Raw genomic sequence first — 19,317 nt, 5'->3', positions numbered from 1 at the left:
GCTTTGGTCAGACTCCATCTTGAGTACTATGTTAAGTTTTGGGCACAATATCTTAGGAAACTTATATTGGTCTTGAAGGGGGCACAGTGATTCACTAGAGTTATCTTAAGTTAAATTAAGATAAATTTGGCCTGTTTTCTCTTGTGTTTAAATGTAGGGTGATATAATTGAGTTGTGTAAAATGATTTGATAGAGTAGATGCACAGAAACTATTTCCCATGGTAATCCAGGACAGGAGAGCATACTTAAAAAGTTACAGGTATGCTATTTAGGAGTGAAATAGAGAAGAACTTCTTTCACATCAAGGATAATGTAAGTCCAGAAATGACTTTCCAAAAAGGCTGTGGATCTGAAAATTGATATTTTCAGGACCCTGAACAAAAGATTTTTGTTAGGTGAGGGTATCCAGGGATATGGAGCAAAGGTGGGTAAATAGAGTTCAAGTACAGATCAGCCATGATCTAACAGAATGTCAGAACTGACTAGAAGGCCTAAAAAATTACCTGTTTTTGTTCAATGTTCCAGTATGAAACTAAATATTTTCTTGTCGGTAAATGTTTAGTATCAAGAAAAACCTAAAAATTTACAAACACACAAAATAGGAGCTGAAGTAGGCCATTTGGCTTCTGAAGCAGAAGGGTCATGAGGACTCGAAATGTCAACTCTTCTCCGCCGATGCTGCCTGACCTGCTGAGTTTTTCCAGGTAATTCTGTTTTTGTTTTGGGTTTCCAGCATCCACAGTTTTTTGTTTTTAACATCCTTTCCACGTCCACCTTGTCGAGACCATTCAGGATTTTAAATACTTAATCAAGTCACCCCTCACTCTTCTAAACTCCAGTGGAAACACACCCAACCTGTTCAACTTATCCTCATAAGACAACCCGCTCATTCCAGGCATCAATCTAGTAAACCACCTCCACGTCCAATGCATTTACATCCTTCCTTAAATAAGGAAACCAAAACTGCACACAGTATTTGAGATACAATCTCACCAATGCCTTTTATAACTGAAGCATAACACCCTTTAGTAAGTTGCATTTTCATGTTTTTATGTTGTTTAAATACAAAACTACTAACTTGTAAACTTACTGAAATGATATCCAAGATATGGGACTGCAACTCATTGCCGGGAACTGAAGTTTTTGGTGTAAAACAAATCTTTTATGTTGGCTGCCTGAGATGGTCACAAACTCATTGTTTTAGGAAAGATTTTGCATTCAACTGTGTTTGCATGAATATAGAAAAATGTTTTTCTATGAAATTATACTTTTGTTTGAGATGTAAAATAATTTATACATTTCGCCCCCCACCCCTCCTGCCAAATCCCAGGTGATGTTTTTCCTGTGGCTATATTGTCCAGATTCTGAATACCGTGCAATTGGGCAAATGCATTTTGTAGCACCTTATAACTTTTTTTGAATATCTCAGTGCTTTACAATCAATTAGCTACTTCCGAAGTACAGTTACTTCAGTCAGGAATGATCTCTCAAACAGCATAAATACATGATCTTGTCATTCAGTTTTGGTAAAGCTGGTTGAAGTTGTGTTACGCTTCTTTAAATAGCGCCACAAAGTCGCCTTTTATCCAGCAGAGAACCAGATGGGGCCTTGGTTTAATATCTTATCCAAAAGACAGTGTAGCACTTTCTCAGTATTACACACAAGTGTCAGCCAAGTCTATGGCTTAATTGCAAAGGCTTGGTCATAGGATAAAGATGAATATAAATAAAATTGTTTCCATTTATTAAATGCATTATTTGTAAATTAGTGCATTGTGTTTGCTTTTAGCAGGGTTATGTCATCAGTAAGGAAAACAAACCATCTGGAGAGAACAGTCAACAATTTCCGCCAGGAGGTCAGTATAAGTTGCTTATTGGCATGAAGGGGAAAATTTTGCTTGTTGCAGGACATGTTGAATAGATTTCAAACATTTGTGACCTTTCTAGCATCGAAGTTAATGCTATTCTTTAGTATTATGTTTTACAAGTATTTTCAACAGGGCATTGAACAACTACAGCCACCTGACATCACAACAGAGCATACAGCCACCATCAGCTTTTCACATCTCTGCTATTTCATCACTAGCTGTCACCTTTTGTCCATTGTATGTGGCATGAAGGCCAGTTCATGTGATGTTGATGCAAAGATTTCAAAGAAACACTTATTTCAAAATTGAATACAAGATTTTTAAATGTTTCATTTTATTTTACATTGAATTAAAACAGGAAATATTTATTGACGGCAGAAATATGATGTCAGATGGAATTGTTGACATTTTAGTGCAGGGATTTCATGAAAATTAAATAGAATTCCCCAATGACTATACAGTTGATGTCAAGGTTAATTTTACATGGAGAGTTACAAGTCATTGCATATAATTGCATTGAGATTGTTCATTTTAACTGAGTCTTTTTGAACTATCTGTTTTATTGCACAAACCCTTGTTATAGTATTATGATCTATGTATTTGAATTTCCAGTTATTGGCTGAAAGAATGACATGTCACCATTTCATGTTTTAAAAACTTCTACTGTTAAATGACAAGAAAAAACACTTGAGTAACTATAATTTCTTATCTAGACAACATATACTTTAAACTACAGAAATAAATGGTTATTTTCACTTATCTATCCATGAAAATACAGATTTTACAGCAATCTTTTCACAGTTGCTCCCAGCTTCCAAAGGGTTGCTTCCTTTTTACTTTCCCAGCCGGGTAACTCTAATCCCAGAACTGCCTTTTACTGTGAGGGTTATGTTGTAGATCCAGTCCTCTAGCTCCAAGCGAGGCAAATCTTCCAATCTCCTTTAAATCCTCTCAAACTGTCTTCAATCTGAGCGCAAGCTCCGCCTGTGCTGTACATAGTGAACGATAGAGTCAGCGTTTACTCTGCCTGAGGTACAGGCCTGGCTATTTCTATCTTTTGCTCTCATCCTCCCATTTGGCTACAGACCAAACAAGACAAAAACTGCTGCCTTCCTGTGATATGCCTGGGTTTATAGGAAAGCCTGCAACCTGATCTCAAAATGTCTTCCTCTACCCTCTTCCCCATGGCAACAGTAAACACATTAGCTTTGTATCAAAGTAGAAATGCAAATCAATTGCCTTTAATTCAATCTCCTTTCACCTTGGAAGTAAACAGATAATTTACAGCACCACTGTTCATAACTGAAAAGGTTTTCTCTTTATATTGTGACATTCTGGGAATTTGGAAGATTTGGGGTTTATACATAAATTCAGTACCTGCTGGCATTGGCTGCAGGGGGTGGGGTGGGGCAGGTCCTATGGTGTGTGGGGGGGGTCAGTGCTATAGTTACCCAAGAGTTAGAAGTGATTTTAATTCTTATAACTTTTCCTAGGTATCTATTCTGGTAAGATAGTCAGAAAGGTCCATAGTCTCTGATTTAACTTGGAGTATCGGAAGGTTCCCAGTGCCGGTATTTGCCCATCAAAATTTTGACCTTCCTGGGAAATTCTCGTGCAGTCTTAGTGTGGGGACTTCAGTTCTCCAGCTCATCTTCTGAGATGCCTCCCGGTCTGACTGTCACCCCCTGCCCCCACTCTTGGAGAATGGAAGTTATGGGCCCGTTGTTTAAACTTCCTGCATAAGTACAGCGGATTTGTACATGTCATGAATTCCTCAGGGTCCCAACGTGTAATTTATTAAGGTTAAATATCCAGCTCTCCTGATGACATAGTGGATGGAATCACCTAGCCTAACACAGAGACATACAGGCTAGAAAGTTCCAGTTTAGGATTCTATTGTGTGCTGAGTTAGCTACTTTGTTAGATGATCAATTGGAGGGTCACAAATTAGCTTGGCACTTTTGGACTAACAAAGGGAAAAGTCAGCAAAAAAATCTAATCTTGGTTGTGCATTTTCCAGCTGGAATCACTGAATAACATTGTGTAAATGTTTGGTGACAGTTTGTAATGGAGTTGGGGCCAGTGTTGGAACCCATGCTTTTCCTGATATATATAAGCATGGTGAACTGAGGAAGGTAATGTAGAACTTCAAAAGGACACAGACAAGTTGATGGAATGGGCGGACAGGTGGCAGATGAAGTTCATTGTGGAGAAACGTGGAACTATTCATTTTGGCAGGAAGAATATATAAAGAGAATGTAAAGGATAAAAATCTAAATGGGTGCAGAAGCTGAGGGCCCTGGGTGTATAAGTCGTTGAAAGTGGCGGGGCAGGTGGAGAGTGTGTTTAATCAAGCATGCAGTATCTTAGGTTTAATTTATAGGGGCATGAAATACAAGAACAAGGAAGTTACGTTAAACTTGTATAAGGCACTGGTTTGGCCTCAACTGGAGTATTGCGTCCAATTCTGAGTGTTGCACTTTAGGAAGGATGCAAATGCATTGGAGAAAGTCCGGAAAAGATTACCGAGAATCGTTCCGGGGATGAGGGACTTCAGTTATGTATACTGGAGCAGTTAGGATGGTTTCCTTTGGAGAAAAGAAGGCTGAGGGGAGATTTAATAGAGATATTCAAAATCATGAAGGGTCTGGACAGAGTAAACAGGGAGAAACTGTTCCCACTCATGAAAGGATTGAGATCAAGAGGGCGCAGATTTAAAGTAATTGGCAAAAGAAGGAAAAGTGATAGGAGAAAAAACCTTTTCATGCAGTGAGTAGTTTAAGGCCTGGAATGCACTGCTTGAGTGTGTGGTGGAGGCAGGTTCAATCAAGAATTGGACTGTTACCCTGAAAAGGAAGAATGTGCAGAGTATGGGGGCGAAGGCGCAGGTAATGGCATTAATGAATTGCTCATTTGAAGAGCCGATGTAGACATGGGCCGAATGGCCGCCTCCTGTGTTTTATAATGATTCTGTGATCTAACTTTAAATATATATTTCAAGAAAAACTATTCCAATGCGATCAGTCAGTGCATGTCCTCACCCATACATCAAACTGTTGTTAAAGTTCTTACTGAGAACTGCACAAATAAATTCAGGAACTGATTTGTCCTGAATCTGAGGGATTGCAGCCTTTTCCCCAAATGCAACCAGCAGTAATACTGAAACGGAGTAAAGCAGCATATTCCTCAAAATTTGTAAACATGGTTATCTATTGTGAACTACCTGAAATTATGTTAGTTATTGTTGGAAGAAGAGACAGAAATTATCATGGGCCATGAGGAAATGACAACAGCATTGAACAAATATTTTGTGTCTGGCTTTGCAACAGAAGACACAAGTTACACACCAGAAATAGAGGGTAGCCTAGGGCCTGAAAGGAGAAAGGAAATTGAGGTTATTTAATGTCTGCAGAGAAAAGGTATTGGAGAAACTTGGACTAAAATCTGAAAAATCCCCAGGTCCTGATGGCTTGCATCCTAGGATTCTAAAACCCATAGCAGCAGAGCTGGTGGTTGCGCTGCCTATGAATTTCCAAAAATCCTTGCTTTCAGGAACGTTCTTATTAGATTGGAAGTTGGCAGACGTAACACCACTGCTCAAGAAAGAAGGAAGAGAGGAAACAAGCTAACTGGCCTATAGTTCTCTGACATCAGTCATTGGAAAAATGCTAGTATCTATTATTAAGGATGTCTTAACAATGCACTTAGAAAAACATTGTAAGAACATGTTATAATCATACTAAGGGAAATCCTTTTTAACAAATTCATTAAGGTTTCTTTTGAGGATGTAACTAGTAGGGTAGATAAGGAGGAACCAGTAGATTGGGTGGATATCCAAAAGGGATTCTCTTAGGTGCCACACAAAAGGCTAATGGGCAAGATAAGGACTCGTGGAGTTGGGGGTATCCTATTAGCATGGCTAGAGGAATGGTTAATGGATAGAAAGCAAAGAATAGGCATAAGTGCTACATTGTCAAGTTGGCAGGTGCTGACTCTTGAGTGCTGTAAGGATCCATGCTGGAGCCTTGGCTATTTACTATCAATATTAATGACTTAGATACAACACTTTCTGTCTCTTCATCTAAATTTGCTGATGATACAAAGTTAGGTGGAAATTTAAGCTTCAAGGAAGAGAGAGAGAGGCTGCTAAGGGATATAGACAGGCAAATCCGACTGGGCAACACGATGGCAGATGGAGTATAATGTGGGCAATTGTGAGGTTATTCATTTTGGTCATAAGAAGAGAGATATTCAAAATCATGACGGGTCTGGGCAGAGTAATTAGGGAGAAACTGTTCCTACTGATATATTCTTAAATATATTCGACAATGGAGCCTCCGTAACTCTCTGGGGTACAGCATTCCAAAGATTCACAGTCCTTTGAGCAAAGAAATTTCTCATTTCAGTCTTAAAACGATCGGCCGCTTACCCTGAGATTGTGCCAAGTTTTACATTGCCCAGCCAGTGGAAACAATCTCTCAGCATCTACCCTATTGAGCCCTTTCAGAATCTTTTATGTTTCAATGAGGTCACTTCTCATTCTTCTAAACTCCAGGCTTTGCTTTCTGTCCATTAACCAATCCTCTATCCATGCTAATATAATACCCCCAACTCCACGAGGCCTTATATTGCCATTAGCCTTTTGTGTGGCACCTAACAGAACCCTTTTTGGACATCCAAATATACACAAGAATATGACCAAAGCAGAAAGGCAAATATTTTTTGAAAGGTGTGAAACTTGTAAATGTTGCTGTTCATAGATACTTAAGTGTGCTTGTACAAGAAACAAAGTTAGCATGCAGACACAGCAAGTAATTAGTAAGGCAGATGGCAGGTTGGCCTTTATTGCGAGGAGATTGGATTTCAGGAACAAATAAGTCTTCTACAATTGTACAGGACTTTGGTAAAACCACATCTGGAACAGTGTGTAGTTTTGATCTCCATATTTAAGGAAGAATATACTTGTGTTGGAGATAGTACAGCAAAGGTTCACCAGATTGGCCCCTGGGATGAGAGGGTATCCTGTGATGAGAGGCTGAGTAAATTGGACCTTTTTTCTCTGGAGTTTAGAAGAATGAGAAATGACCTCATTGAAACATACAAGATTCTGAAGGGGCTCAATAGGGTAGATGCTGAGAGATTGCCCAGCCAGTGGAAATAATGTAAAACTTGGGCACAATCTCAGGGTAACAGCCAATCATTTTAAGACTGAAATGAGAAATTTCTTTGCTCGAAGGACTGTAAATCTTTGGAATGCTGTACCCCACAGAGTTACGGAGGCTCCATCGTTGAATATTCTTAAGGCTGGGATAGACAGATTTTGGCCTTGGGCTTTGAGGGACAAACGGAGCAGGAAGGAAAATGGAGATCAGCCATGATCGTGGTGAAGCAGACTCAATGTTCATTTGGCCTACTCCTATTTCTTGTGTTCTAAGAAATTGCATCTAAATTGTCATCTGCAGATCTTGCAGTAACATGTTGGAAATGTTATATTGGTTTTATTTTGGGGGCGGGGACTCTTTAAGCATATGTGGAATGACAACATTCAGTATGGCATACTTATCTATACATCGCGTTAAAAAAGTACTTCATATCCAATTACATAGGAAAATGCAAAAATAATGTGGGTTATGTAAAAAAATTGAAACGTGCTATTGTACATGTGGAGGAATTATTCTTGGTTCCCAGTACAATAAACTTCATTTTGTTTAATTTAGATGATTGCTCAAGCAAAAGTCTGTGGAATAGTTCACGAATCTGAAACAGTTAAAAGACTACGCCTTGTTGTGATGAACAAAGATTTTGCCTTCAAAGCAGGACAGTGGTAAATATTCAAATTAACATTAGAAGAGTATATGTTTTCATTACCTGTAATCACTTCTTGTACATTGTGAATTCTTTAAGTTCAAAGAACATTTAGCTTCACTGTCACCATACTGTGTACCAGGGCTAGCAGTATGTAAACATCAGAATGCTAACTAAAGTTGGTATATATTCGTTCAAAAAAGAATGTTTATATTAAAAAATGCAGTTGTGGTTTTAACTTAAACAGTATGCTTTGATCTTCTAAAGCAAATCGATAGTTTGGCAAAGCTAATAATTTAATCAAAATGGTTGCAATTCTTTGCAGTGTTTATGAACTGTGGTATTTAGGTTGTCCTCTTTTTCCCATTCCAAAATCAGGTAGCAGAGTGAAAGTTAAGGTTCAGGGATGTTTGCCAATAGTAGCACAATCAGTGGGGAGAAAAAAACAGGTTTTTGCAAAAATAAGCTGAGCCAAAGGAAACCAAAGCCATCTTTCAGCTTAATCATTCCTTAAATATTCACTCCCTCCACTACCGATGCACAGTGGCAGCAGTGTGTACCATCTACAAGATGCACTGCAGTAACTCACCAAGACTCCTTTGACAGTAACTTCCAAACCCGTGACCTCTACCACCTGGAAGGATAAGGGCAGCAGATGCCTGGGAACAGCACCACTAAGTCATGAACCATCCTGACTTGGGACTATATTGCCATTCCTTCACTGTCGCTGGCTCAAAAGAAGTCCCTCCCTAACAGCATTGTGTATGCACCTGCAGCAGTTCATGTAGGCGGCTCATCACCTCGAGGGAAACTGGGGGAAAAACAACAAATGCTGGCCTTGCCAGTGATGCTCGCATCCCATGAAAGAATTTTTTTAAGTTTCTACAAACACCAATGCATGTTTAACAGGTGTCAGTGATATTAATCTGTTTGGTTGCTGCCTCAAGCTAAGAGCAGAGTTGCAAGAGCTGATTTGGAAGTCGCCTTTCACACCCACACCCAGACTGTTAATTATTTTCTTTTACCTCTAACATTTTTCAGCTCTGCCCTGGTTATCCCCCTCTGCTGTTGAAACCCTAAACTATACCTTTATCAACTGTGTTCAATCTGCTTTTTGCTACCTTACTCATTTTCCACATCTATAAACTGCAATTCAGCCAGTGCCACAGCCCTTGTTCTCACTATGGTAAGACCCAGAACCCTAGCCCTGTACTTTTTGCAAATCTCTACTGCTTCACATATCCCAACTTCTCATCTTCAGAATGTTCCACGATCTCTTTCCTGCTGCACCCCATTCCCCAATCCAGTCCTCCACATTCTCTCCCAGTTTTATTTTTTGTTTGCTACTCCCTTCACTTCATTGATATTTCTAATTCAGTTGCTGTGTCCCTGCCTTGTCTAAGTCCCTCTTTTAGCATCTCTGCACTATCATTTCCCACTCTTTCCTTCTAGAGACCCTTCCCTTTGGCTTACTTTTGCTCTTAAACCCTCCTTTTCCTTTCTTTACCCTGTTCAATGTCTGTTTGTCACCTGTAAACTGCTCAGAGATGTCTGTTGGTATTGAGCAGAGTCAAAATGTTAAGAAATTGAAGAAAGGAATATTATCTTTAATGGTAATGGAACAGCCCAAATACACAGTAATTAATATCAAACTATAGCTGGGCACTGAGACCTGAATTACTTACAAACAGGGCCATGTCTGTCAATATAAAAAAAACTCAGCTGTTGACTTATCAATTTCAAAAATTGTTGCCACAGCTCTGACACGAGAGAACGAGGGCTTTGTAACTTAAGCAGTCAGTATACACGATATCCTTACACTTGTATTGGAGGAAAAATATGATTGCCAGAAGAGAAAATCAAAATGTTGAAGGTTCAAAATTTGATAATTTTCTAGGAGAGTCTTGGAATGCTTTCTCGCAAAAGTTTGAATTTTAAACATTAATTAATAAACTAAGTGATCCATAAAGTTTACAGGCTTGATGTCATATTTGACTTAGAGATGGGCTTCAGGCCACACGCCCACTTCAACATCAAGACTGTCTACTCCCACCTCCATAGTATTGCCCAACTCTGCCCAATCCAACTCATATGCTGCTGAACGCTTCAGCCTGTAGACTTGACTCTTTCAATGAACCCTCGGCAGGCCTCCCATATTCCACCCTCCAAAAACTTGATCTTGTCCAAATTCACGTCAAGTTCTGTTGAGCAATGTCTCGATTTTAAACTATTCATCCTAGTTTTCAAATTTTTTCATGGCCTCACTCCTCAATTCTAATCACTCCACCATTGGTGCTATGCCTTCTGCCTAGGCCCTAAGCTCCGGAATTCCCTTCCCAAATCTCCCTCCGTCTCTACCCTTTAAGTTAGCCTTTAAAACCAGCTTCTTTGACTAAGCTTTTGGTCATCTATCCTAATATCTCTTGATGTGGTTTGGTGCCAAATTTTGTTTGATAATGCTCCAGTGAAGTGCCAATATTAAGTTTTACTTAACTTCCATTTACATAAAATCAGCGTAACAACAAAGGTTCTATGCAAGAAATGGTCAGATACAAGCTCTTTAGCAGTCACAATCTCTCTGACCAACTTGAGTTGTCTGTGTACAGCGAAAATGGCTACCCACTGCGTTGAGAATGACCTCCAGGGATATATTGTATTCCACTGCTCTAAAGGCTCCTGGTCCTAACTCTCATAAGCATCAAGATTGGTTGGATGAAAACAATAAGATAATCCAGAAACTACTGGAAGAGAAACATTGTCTCTACAGAGTTTACCTCAATGACATGTCATCACTATCCAAGCTCAATCCCTGCCGAGACATACACAGGAATGTCCAAAGCAAGCTCAGAGGTGCAAGGCAATTGGCTGCATCAGAAAACGAAGTCCAGTCACGTGCAGACCACAAAGACTAGAAGAGATTCTACAATGCTTTGAAATATGTCTGCGGATCCCAGCCTATTGGTTCATCACTAATCCACGGTGCCAATGGGCCAACACTGCTCACAGAAAAAACCCAAATTCTAAAAAGACGGGGCACAGCACTTAACTGCATCCTCAATTGGCCTTCATCAGTGAAGGAACAATCAATAGGCTGCCACAGGTTGCCATCAACTGCTCTCTTGATTGTCCCATGCTGTTAGAAACGACGAACATAATCAAACTCCTGTCCAGTGACAAAGCTCCAGGAGCTGAGACGATCCTGTAGATTTCTACAAGGCTGGAGGTCAATGCCTGGTCAAGATGCTCACTGAACTCTTTCAGTCTATGTGGGAGCAAGAAACCATCCTGCAAGAATACATGGATTCTTCCATTGTCCACCTGTACAAGCAGAAAGAAACTTGCTAATCTTGCGGTAATCAGAGAGGAATCTCACTCCTCATCATTGCCAGCAAAATCTTCGCCAGAAACCTTCTGAACTGCTTAGTGCAACATCTCGACCAGGATCTGCTGCCAGCAAATGCAGTTTCAGAAAGACAGGAAAACCAGTAATATGGTGCTTGCAGTTGGTGGGCACCAGGAGAAATGTCAAGAACCGAACATGGACCATATTTGTTGACCTGACCAAGGCCTTTGGAAGGTAATGGAGAAATTTGACCACCCTGAGAAATTCATCAGTGGTTTGACAGTTCCATGATTGCATGCTCACATGTGTCCTGTGCCTTCTGACCCATTCCCAGTCACTAATGGAGTTAAGCTGGGCTGCATGCTAGCGCCAAACCTCTTCGTGTTTTTCTGCGTCATGCTGTTCAATGCCAGGATCACCGTCATGGAAGGTATCGAAATCAGATGTTACATGGACGGGAAGCTGTTCAATTGGAGATGACTCCAGGCAAAGACCAAGGTGTCCAAGGACATTTTTCGCGATTTCCTGTTTACTGATGATGCACTAGCTGTCAGTTCAGAGCTAGACATGCAATGTAGCAGGGACTTGTTCTCCAATGCATACGACAACTTTGGCTTTACAATCAGCATGGAGAAAACTGCACCAGCCTGCTCCATGGAAACTCTGCCTAGCCCAAGGTTTCAGTCCATGACCAGAACATATCAGCTGTGGATAAGTCCACTTATTACTACAGGATGCTTATAAGAGCTGTCTATATTGAAGGCGAGACATATGCAAGAATTGCTGAAGCAAGTGTAGCCTTGAGTGGAATATGAAGAATATTTCATGCATGACTGAACCGCGTAACTCACTTTGTCCTGATATGGTACCTTTCCTATTTGAGTAAACAGTATGAAGTGACATTAGAGTTACACTGGCTGCTTACCTGTTGGATACTATCATTGGTCTGTTTTGGTATTTGACATTGCGAAAACTCATTTTAAGCTTTCAACACTGAGCAGCTGTCTTCAGAGTTGGGAAGCACCAAGGCTTAAGACTGTTATTAGTGACATGTCATCAAAAGATTGTAGCGTAAGTAATTGTAATTGACATAAACATTGAAAAAGTACCAGTTTTAGAAACATTCCACCACAATTAAGACCACCTTAATCACACTGTTTAGTCAGTTCATGTCTGTATGGATTTTCTATAAATTTATTGTCAGTTGGTGTAATCTTATTTAAAAAGTTTTTTTTTCATTAAAGGGTAGATTTCTTTATCCCTGGCACATCTCAAGTTGGTGGCTTTTCCATCTGTTCGAGCCCGGGATTATTGGAGAGGGAGAGCGTATTGGAATTGGCAGTAAAATACAGCAAACATCCGCCTGCCAACTGGGTTCATACTCAGGTAACTAAATCAATTTCTTAATTTCCCAATAGTTTCAAAAGAAATAAATCAACATCAGTGAATGAAAATGGTTGGATGTGACAGGATCGCAGAGCTTTGATCTGATCCATTTGGCGTGAGATCACTTCGCACCTTTCTATAGACAGAGGTGGTGTTTTGCTGTTTAGTATGCATTCAGTCTTGTGTTGCAGATCGGCATCTCATTTTTCTTTACAACTGGTGCTGCTGCTGGCATGCACTTACCCTTGAACCACAGTTGGTTGCCCAGTTAATGGTAATGTTAGTCTGGGTTATGCCAAGCCAAGAAATTACATTTTGTGGTGGAATACAATTTTGCTGCCAATGGCCAACAGCACCTCAGGGATATTTAGTTTTGAGCTGCTAGATCTGTTCTGAATCCATCCCATTCAGCACAATGGAGCATGTCCTCTTGTGTGAAGATGGGAACTTGTCTCCATGCAGACTGTGCTTTGGTCACTCCTACCATTGCCAGGTGCATCTACAACAGTCAGGTTGGTGAGGTCAAAATGAGGTGAGTTTTTCCTCTTTTAGCGCTCTCATGACCTGCTGCAGGCTAGGCTGGTACCTACATCCTTCAGGACTTGGCCAACTCAATCAGTACTTTTTCCAAGCCACTCTTCATGATGAACAATGATGACGGAGTATCGTTAGCACCCTTGCCACTCTAGGTGGTGCTTCCCAGTGGTGTTCAACGTTCGTCTCCTGTTAGCCGTAGGGGGAATCAGGTTTCCTTGCCCAAGTTTGTTGACTCTTGAAACCATGAAGTCTCATTGACTCCCAGGGCTGCTGCCTCTTGACTGTGCTGCCACCTCTGGTGGATCTGTTTTTTCAATGGGAAAGAGCACACCCAGGGTTGGTAATGGAGGAACCTGAGATGTTGGCTGCTAGGTGTGACACTGTGATTTGATTCTTCAGACTGTTGCTTGATTAGCCTTTGGGAAAACTCTCCCAATTTTGATTCAACTCCCCCAAATGTTGTTTAGGACTCTCTAGGTCAACTGGACTGGATGAATCTTTGTTGTGTCATAATCCAATGCCTATGTCACAGCCAGATAATCTGTCCCATTTTATTCAACCTTTTTTTTTGTGGCGGCTTATTAGGCTAATTCAACTGCATAGCTGCTCTGGAGTCACATTGATCAGAATGGGCTAAGACGCTAAAGATCATTTGTGAACCAGTTGGGTTTATACAACAATAGCTTCATAATCACTGATACTAGCTTTTTATTCCTATTTATTTAATTATCTGGAATCAAATTCACAAATGGTCATTGTGGGATGCAGACTCTGGTTTGCAGATTATTAGCCTAGGCTCCTGAAATAGTAGTCCATAACTGCTATGCTATTATACTGTTTATATAGCATAATAAAAATTTCTCAATTTTGTGATAAGTAACTGGAATAGTTTCTTCTCTATATGCACTTCATTCCACATTTGTGTTGCTGTAAGGAATTAAAATTTTAAAAATGGCTTTTCTCGCTTTTACAGCAAATTTGAAGGATAATTATGTTTTTAATTGTATCAAATCATTGAGTTAAATATTTATACACTTCCTCATCTGCATGAGAGAGAAATGCGTTTTGCTGTTTTTATTCCAGCTCTGCTATTTAGACTTCCAAGTCAGTGAGTTAGCAGGAATATTAAAAGTGGAGAGGGTGCTTATACAGCTATCCTCAGATGTTTTGTCTAAGTTATCTGCATAAATTAGACATATGATGAGGAAACTGAGGAGCAGTTTTCCTTTTTGAGGAAAATCTTTCGTAAAGCAAATTTCTTCTATTACCCATTATTGGCACCCTCTGTATGCTGGAACAACAGTTGCAGTATGAGTGAATGTACTTTCACAGAAATCTCAGTACAGTAGTACCACTAATTCTATTCCTTATTTGAAATTAATTACAGCTTGCATTTAAACTGAAAGCAAGCAGAACAATGTGAAAGGTGAGAGTTATTTCAGATTTTTTTTTGAATTCAGAATTAATAACCCACACTATGGTGACTTCCAGGTTATGATTTGTATTCATTCTGCTACCACTAGCTGGTGCTGCGACACTATCTGTTTCACTGGCAGAATATAACTGATTTATACAGATATCAATGATGCAAGACAAAAATAAAGGCTTTTTAATTTTACGAATCGCTTTTTGTTTCAGAAATATTCTAAGTTGAATTTCAAATTCTGTATGTTTTAGAAATTAATGTTTATTTGCTTAGCAAATGCTATTGAATGAAAGTGCTTCATTTTTTCTTTTGTGCTCAGGTGAGCTGGCATGCAAGCACAACCATCAATTTCGGACTTTTGTAGTCTGCATGTGTGTTGTAGGTTCCTCAGTATCTGTTCCTGGATCTTTAGACTAGGTGATTTTTTCTGTTCGGTACAACTTTCTATTCTGTGCAATTTTCAAATGTCATTGCCAAATCAAAATGGACCACATGAATATGAAAAGTTTCCAGTTCTCCTGAATTCATAATGTAGAACTGAAACCACTAAATTTGTGGTTTTAATGAAATGAAACTTTCATCAAACTCTTGAATGCGCAACTTAGTATATTACCATGGCATGCCAGGGTGCTGGTATGGATCAATTGTCTTAAGATTTTGATGCTCAAATTAAACTTCAACAGTCATTTGAAGTTTGAGGTTCTCCAGTTGTAGCTGGGTTTATGGATCATGAAGATCCCATGATCAATCTCTGATCTGTGCTGAGCTAACTGTCTCAGCTATTATGGTGAGGTGATGGGGTCTACAACTGACCTCTTGCCCTAGGGTTAGGGAAGGAAAATGAACCACAGCTGCTGGTCCACATCAATCCAAGTAAGTATTTGATCTGTATGAACAGAGCTCAAGGGCAGGATTGGGCTCAATTGTGATGCCTCTGATGTCTAATCACCTGGCATTCATTATTCAGCTTCTCAATTGAATGATTATCACCAGGGTAAAGTACTGGAGGACTTGCTTAGAAATTTACCTCAGCATGTTCCAGGAGGGGAGTAATTGGTGATTAGGTTGGGATAATCTCCAAATCCCCTCCAATCAAGTCAAAGATATGAGTACAGATGATGGCAGCTATGTAGCTCAAACTAGCTTCCATAGAATTCCACAATCCCCCTGCATCATCTAACTGCCTTTTAAGTAAGTTACTGTCTGTTAGGTAAATAGAGATTTTGCCTCCGTCACCTTACCCAGAAGATGTTAATTCAACTCGAGAAAGCAGTAAGCTGTTTTAAAAATCTAACTGTATATTTTATTGTCTTTGAAATTTTGAATTTTCTATCCAAATTTCACAACTGATGTACATTTTTAAAACTTAAATTCAAAACTCTGTTTATTACTAAAGCAAATATTTAAATGCCTATATATTAAAGTATTGCTCAAAAAAGAGACATGCTGTTGAAGCTTTTTATCTTGCACTCATCAAGACAGCTCACAAGATAAACCAACAGTAAAGAGAACAACAATTTATACTGCATGAGAAGAGACTGCTGATTGGTTGGCAAGTGGACTCTGATTAGTAGAGGCTTTGCCATGGCGAATGCAGCAGCAAACAGTTAACTGCCAAGCTTTTGTTCAAAGTCAAACCAGGCAGATCGACTCTAGTCAAGGCATTGCCATGGGGAATAAACAACGGAATGGCTGTCCCCATGCTTTTGTTTAGTTGAAAAAGGCACATTGCATGGACAAGCTCCTTCTATCTGCAAAGGGCAGGGTCCTGAGTGTGATTATATGTGGCTTCTAGCATGTATAAGTGAGCCACACTGCAACGTGGATGCTGGAAATCTGAAATAAAACAGAAAAAGCTGGAAAAACTCAGCAGATCTGGCAATATCTGGAGGGAGAACCAAGAGTTAACGTTTTGAGTCCGTATGACTCCTCTTCAGACCACAGTATTTTATTTTTAACATTGACCTATGATCAGTCTCAAAAAGGCAGCCATCATGGGGCAAATCTTGTATTCCATCCTCAGCCTTTACAGATAGCACTGCTAACCATTATGTTTCAATCAGTTATTTGGAAATTCACTCAGATTAGGAAGTATAATTATATATCAATGCTGCACAGCCAATGATGAACTTGGAGTCAGCATGTAATTGTCTTGAGCAGACATTACTAATACTTCCAACTACAAGATATAAAGAAATAAATATGTGCTTTTATATAGTGCCTTTTACGACTACTTGACATCCCAAAGTGCTTTGTGGCCAGTGAAATACTTTGTGTAGTCACTAATAATATAACAAACATGACAGCCATTTTGCACACAGCAACCCAGACAATATGATAATGACCAGATAACCTCTTTTTATGATGTTGATTGCCCAAGTTAAACTTCAAAATCCCACAATACTCATTACTTCAAGCAGACCACTCTGTGCTGAGACATCCAAGGTTCCCATATTGGAATCATCAATCACTGGGAGATTAAAAAAACTTCAGTATCCTGTTACGCTCAATACAGTATACAAGAATGGGAGAAAAAAGAAGTTGTAACCATGTTAAACCTTGGTGGCCATATTAACATTGAACAGCGAAATTGTAATCATGTGTTTGCTGTGTTAACCCTGATTCTATTCTCACAACTAACATTGCCATTCAAACGGTAGTGATAGAAAACTGTGTGAAATGTATTCTGATAACTTTAAAGCGCTAGAAAAAATCTAGGGCAGATACTATTGGATTACCTATTTAAATAGAAAAATAATGTGCTTGTGAAGTTCTTTTTGATTTTGTAAAAATATTAGTTTTATTACCCACGGAGAGTTCTTCAAGTCAGTTTAACATATTCACAACATTTCTGTACAGAACGCCTACTCTAAGAACAAAAACAACTCTAGAATTTAACAAATGGCGTGGCCTATATTCTCTTTTTTTAAAGCATGATGAATGGAATTTATTCAAAACTCTGGCATTATGTTTCAAATTAAACAATGTTCAAGAAGCCGATATTAACATTTTATTTTTGTTGTATATTGTTTTTGAATTAGTAATAGGTAATGTGCGGTGACATTGCAGGGCAAGTTCTGCAGCAATGCAATGACCATGTTTTGCCTAATAATATGAAATCTGATTTCTCATTTCATTTGAGGAAGCAAGACATGTCTTTAGTTGCCAGAAGTTGCTCAGGAGATATTTTGAGCCTTCAATGTTGTTTTTTCCAGAAAATGCCTCTTTTTTTTCAAAATTTGTATTCTTAACAAAAACTTTTCATTTTCTTCCTTAGTGTGATGTTGGTTCAGAAGTAACTCTTCGTGTAGGAGGTGATTTCTTCTTTGATCCTCAACCTTCTGACTCTCCAGTGAACCTGTTATTAGTTGCAGGTGGAGTAGGCATTAATCCCTTGTATTCCATACTCTTGCACGTAGTGGATCTCCACAGATTGCAAGGAAGCAAATATTGTAAATACAAACCTGGATCAGTACATCTCTACTATAGTGCCAAAAACACAGATGAGCTCCTTTTCAAGGTTAGCTTAACCTTTACTTTTATTTTACATTTTCAAACCACAGAGCCGATCTGTAGATCGACTAAATCAATGAAGGGTGGATACTGTTCCTCTACAAACTGATTTAGAGCAGAATTTGGACTAGATTTTATTGCAATGTATAATGTAACATGGCAACATATTAAACTGGTGGCTTAACCTAATTTTTCTAGTCTTGATCTCGAAGCATTGTGCTGCCAGTGAAGTTTTAATGTTTCCTTTAGTGCTCCATACTCAAAGCTATTCACTTAAATGCAATGGCCAATGTTGTCCGTTTGGTCATATTTGTTTAAAATTCTTGTTAGCCAAGAAAAGCCAGCCGTTGTTAGTTTGTGCTATTGCCCTGTGTTTTTCTTTTGCTTCTGTTTTAGTCAGAATAAGTTGCTACCTTGTTCATGGTACTTTTTGCAACCATTTGGTGCACCAGTTGAAATTTGGTTAACTTCACATTTCCAGTACGTTAATGTGTTCTTGGAATCAGGGCTATGATGTACCCTATCTTCAACCTACACTTGTGTGTGTGTTTCTCTTTTGGGATGTAAAATTAAAGATATGATGGCAAAATGTTCAAAGATGTTAAAAAGAAAATAATTTAATTGTTGTGCTTAATCAGCCACAGCCAAGGAATAGAAACATTTTCCTCTTTACTGTTCTTTATCTAAACACTCCCAGATCAGGAATATTAGTTTAAATTCAGAATAATGCTCTCTCTGCAGTACCCAAAAAATGTGCTGTGGACCTCTAACAATATTTATATAGCTTCTTTAATATAACGAAACCTTCCACGTGCTTCATAGTTAAGGTTGACCTGAGCAGAACGGGACCAAAGGTGCAATTGGAAAAAAAGTTTTAAAGCATTTGAAGATTGGGAGCAAAGTAGCAGAATATTTTTTTTTAATTTTCCCACGGAATGTGGGCTTCACTGGCTGGGCCAACATTTATTGTCCAGCCCTAGTTGCCCTTGAGAAGGTGGTAGTCAGCTGCTGCCTTGAACCACTGCAGTCCATGTGGTGCAGGTACACCCACAGTGCTTTTGGGAAGGGAGTTCCAGGATTTTGACCCAGCGACAGTGAAGGAATGGCGATATATTTCCAAATCAGGATGGTAAGTGACTTTGAGGGGAACTTGCAGGTGATGGTGTTCCCATCTATGCTGCCCTTGTCCTTCTAGGTGATAATGGCCGTGGGTTTGGAAGGTGCTGTTGAAGGAGCCTTGATGAATTCCTGCAATGCACCTTGTAAATGGCACACACTGCTGCTACTGCGCATTGGTGATGGTAAGAGTGGTTGTGGTGCCAATCAAATAGGATGCTTTGCCCTGGACAGTGTCAAGCTTCCTGAGTGTTGTGGGAGCTGCACTCATCCAAGCAAGTGGGGAGTATTCCATCACACTCCTGACTTGTACCTTATAGATG

The 19,317-nt window shown here is 39.4% G+C and overlaps 1 protein-coding gene across 3 annotated transcripts in view; it reads left to right on the top strand.

Moving 5' to 3' along the window:
• Positions 1–19,317, top strand: part of oxnad1 (oxidoreductase NAD-binding domain containing 1) — a 38,719-nt gene that overhangs the window by 6,677 nt on the left and 12,725 nt on the right. For 2 of the 3 annotated variants that reach the window (XM_041185036.1, XM_041185035.1), the window contains exons 2-5: positions 1,790–1,856; positions 7,586–7,692; positions 12,261–12,402; positions 17,643–17,885. In XM_041185036.1, coding sequence (XP_041040970.1) covers positions 1,790–1,856; positions 7,586–7,692; positions 12,261–12,402; positions 17,643–17,885 — 559 coding nt within the window. The remainder of the gene's footprint in view (positions 1–1,789; positions 1,857–7,585; positions 7,693–12,260; positions 12,403–17,642; positions 17,886–19,317) is intronic. The other variant, XM_041185037.1, reaches the window with a different exon arrangement.

This window comes from Carcharodon carcharias, chromosome 3 (genome assembly GCF_017639515.1).
Source record: "Carcharodon carcharias isolate sCarCar2 chromosome 3, sCarCar2.pri, whole genome shotgun sequence".
Taxonomy (NCBI): domain Eukaryota; kingdom Metazoa; phylum Chordata; class Chondrichthyes; order Lamniformes; family Lamnidae; genus Carcharodon; species Carcharodon carcharias.
This window is presented reverse-complemented; position numbering and strand designations above follow the sequence as displayed.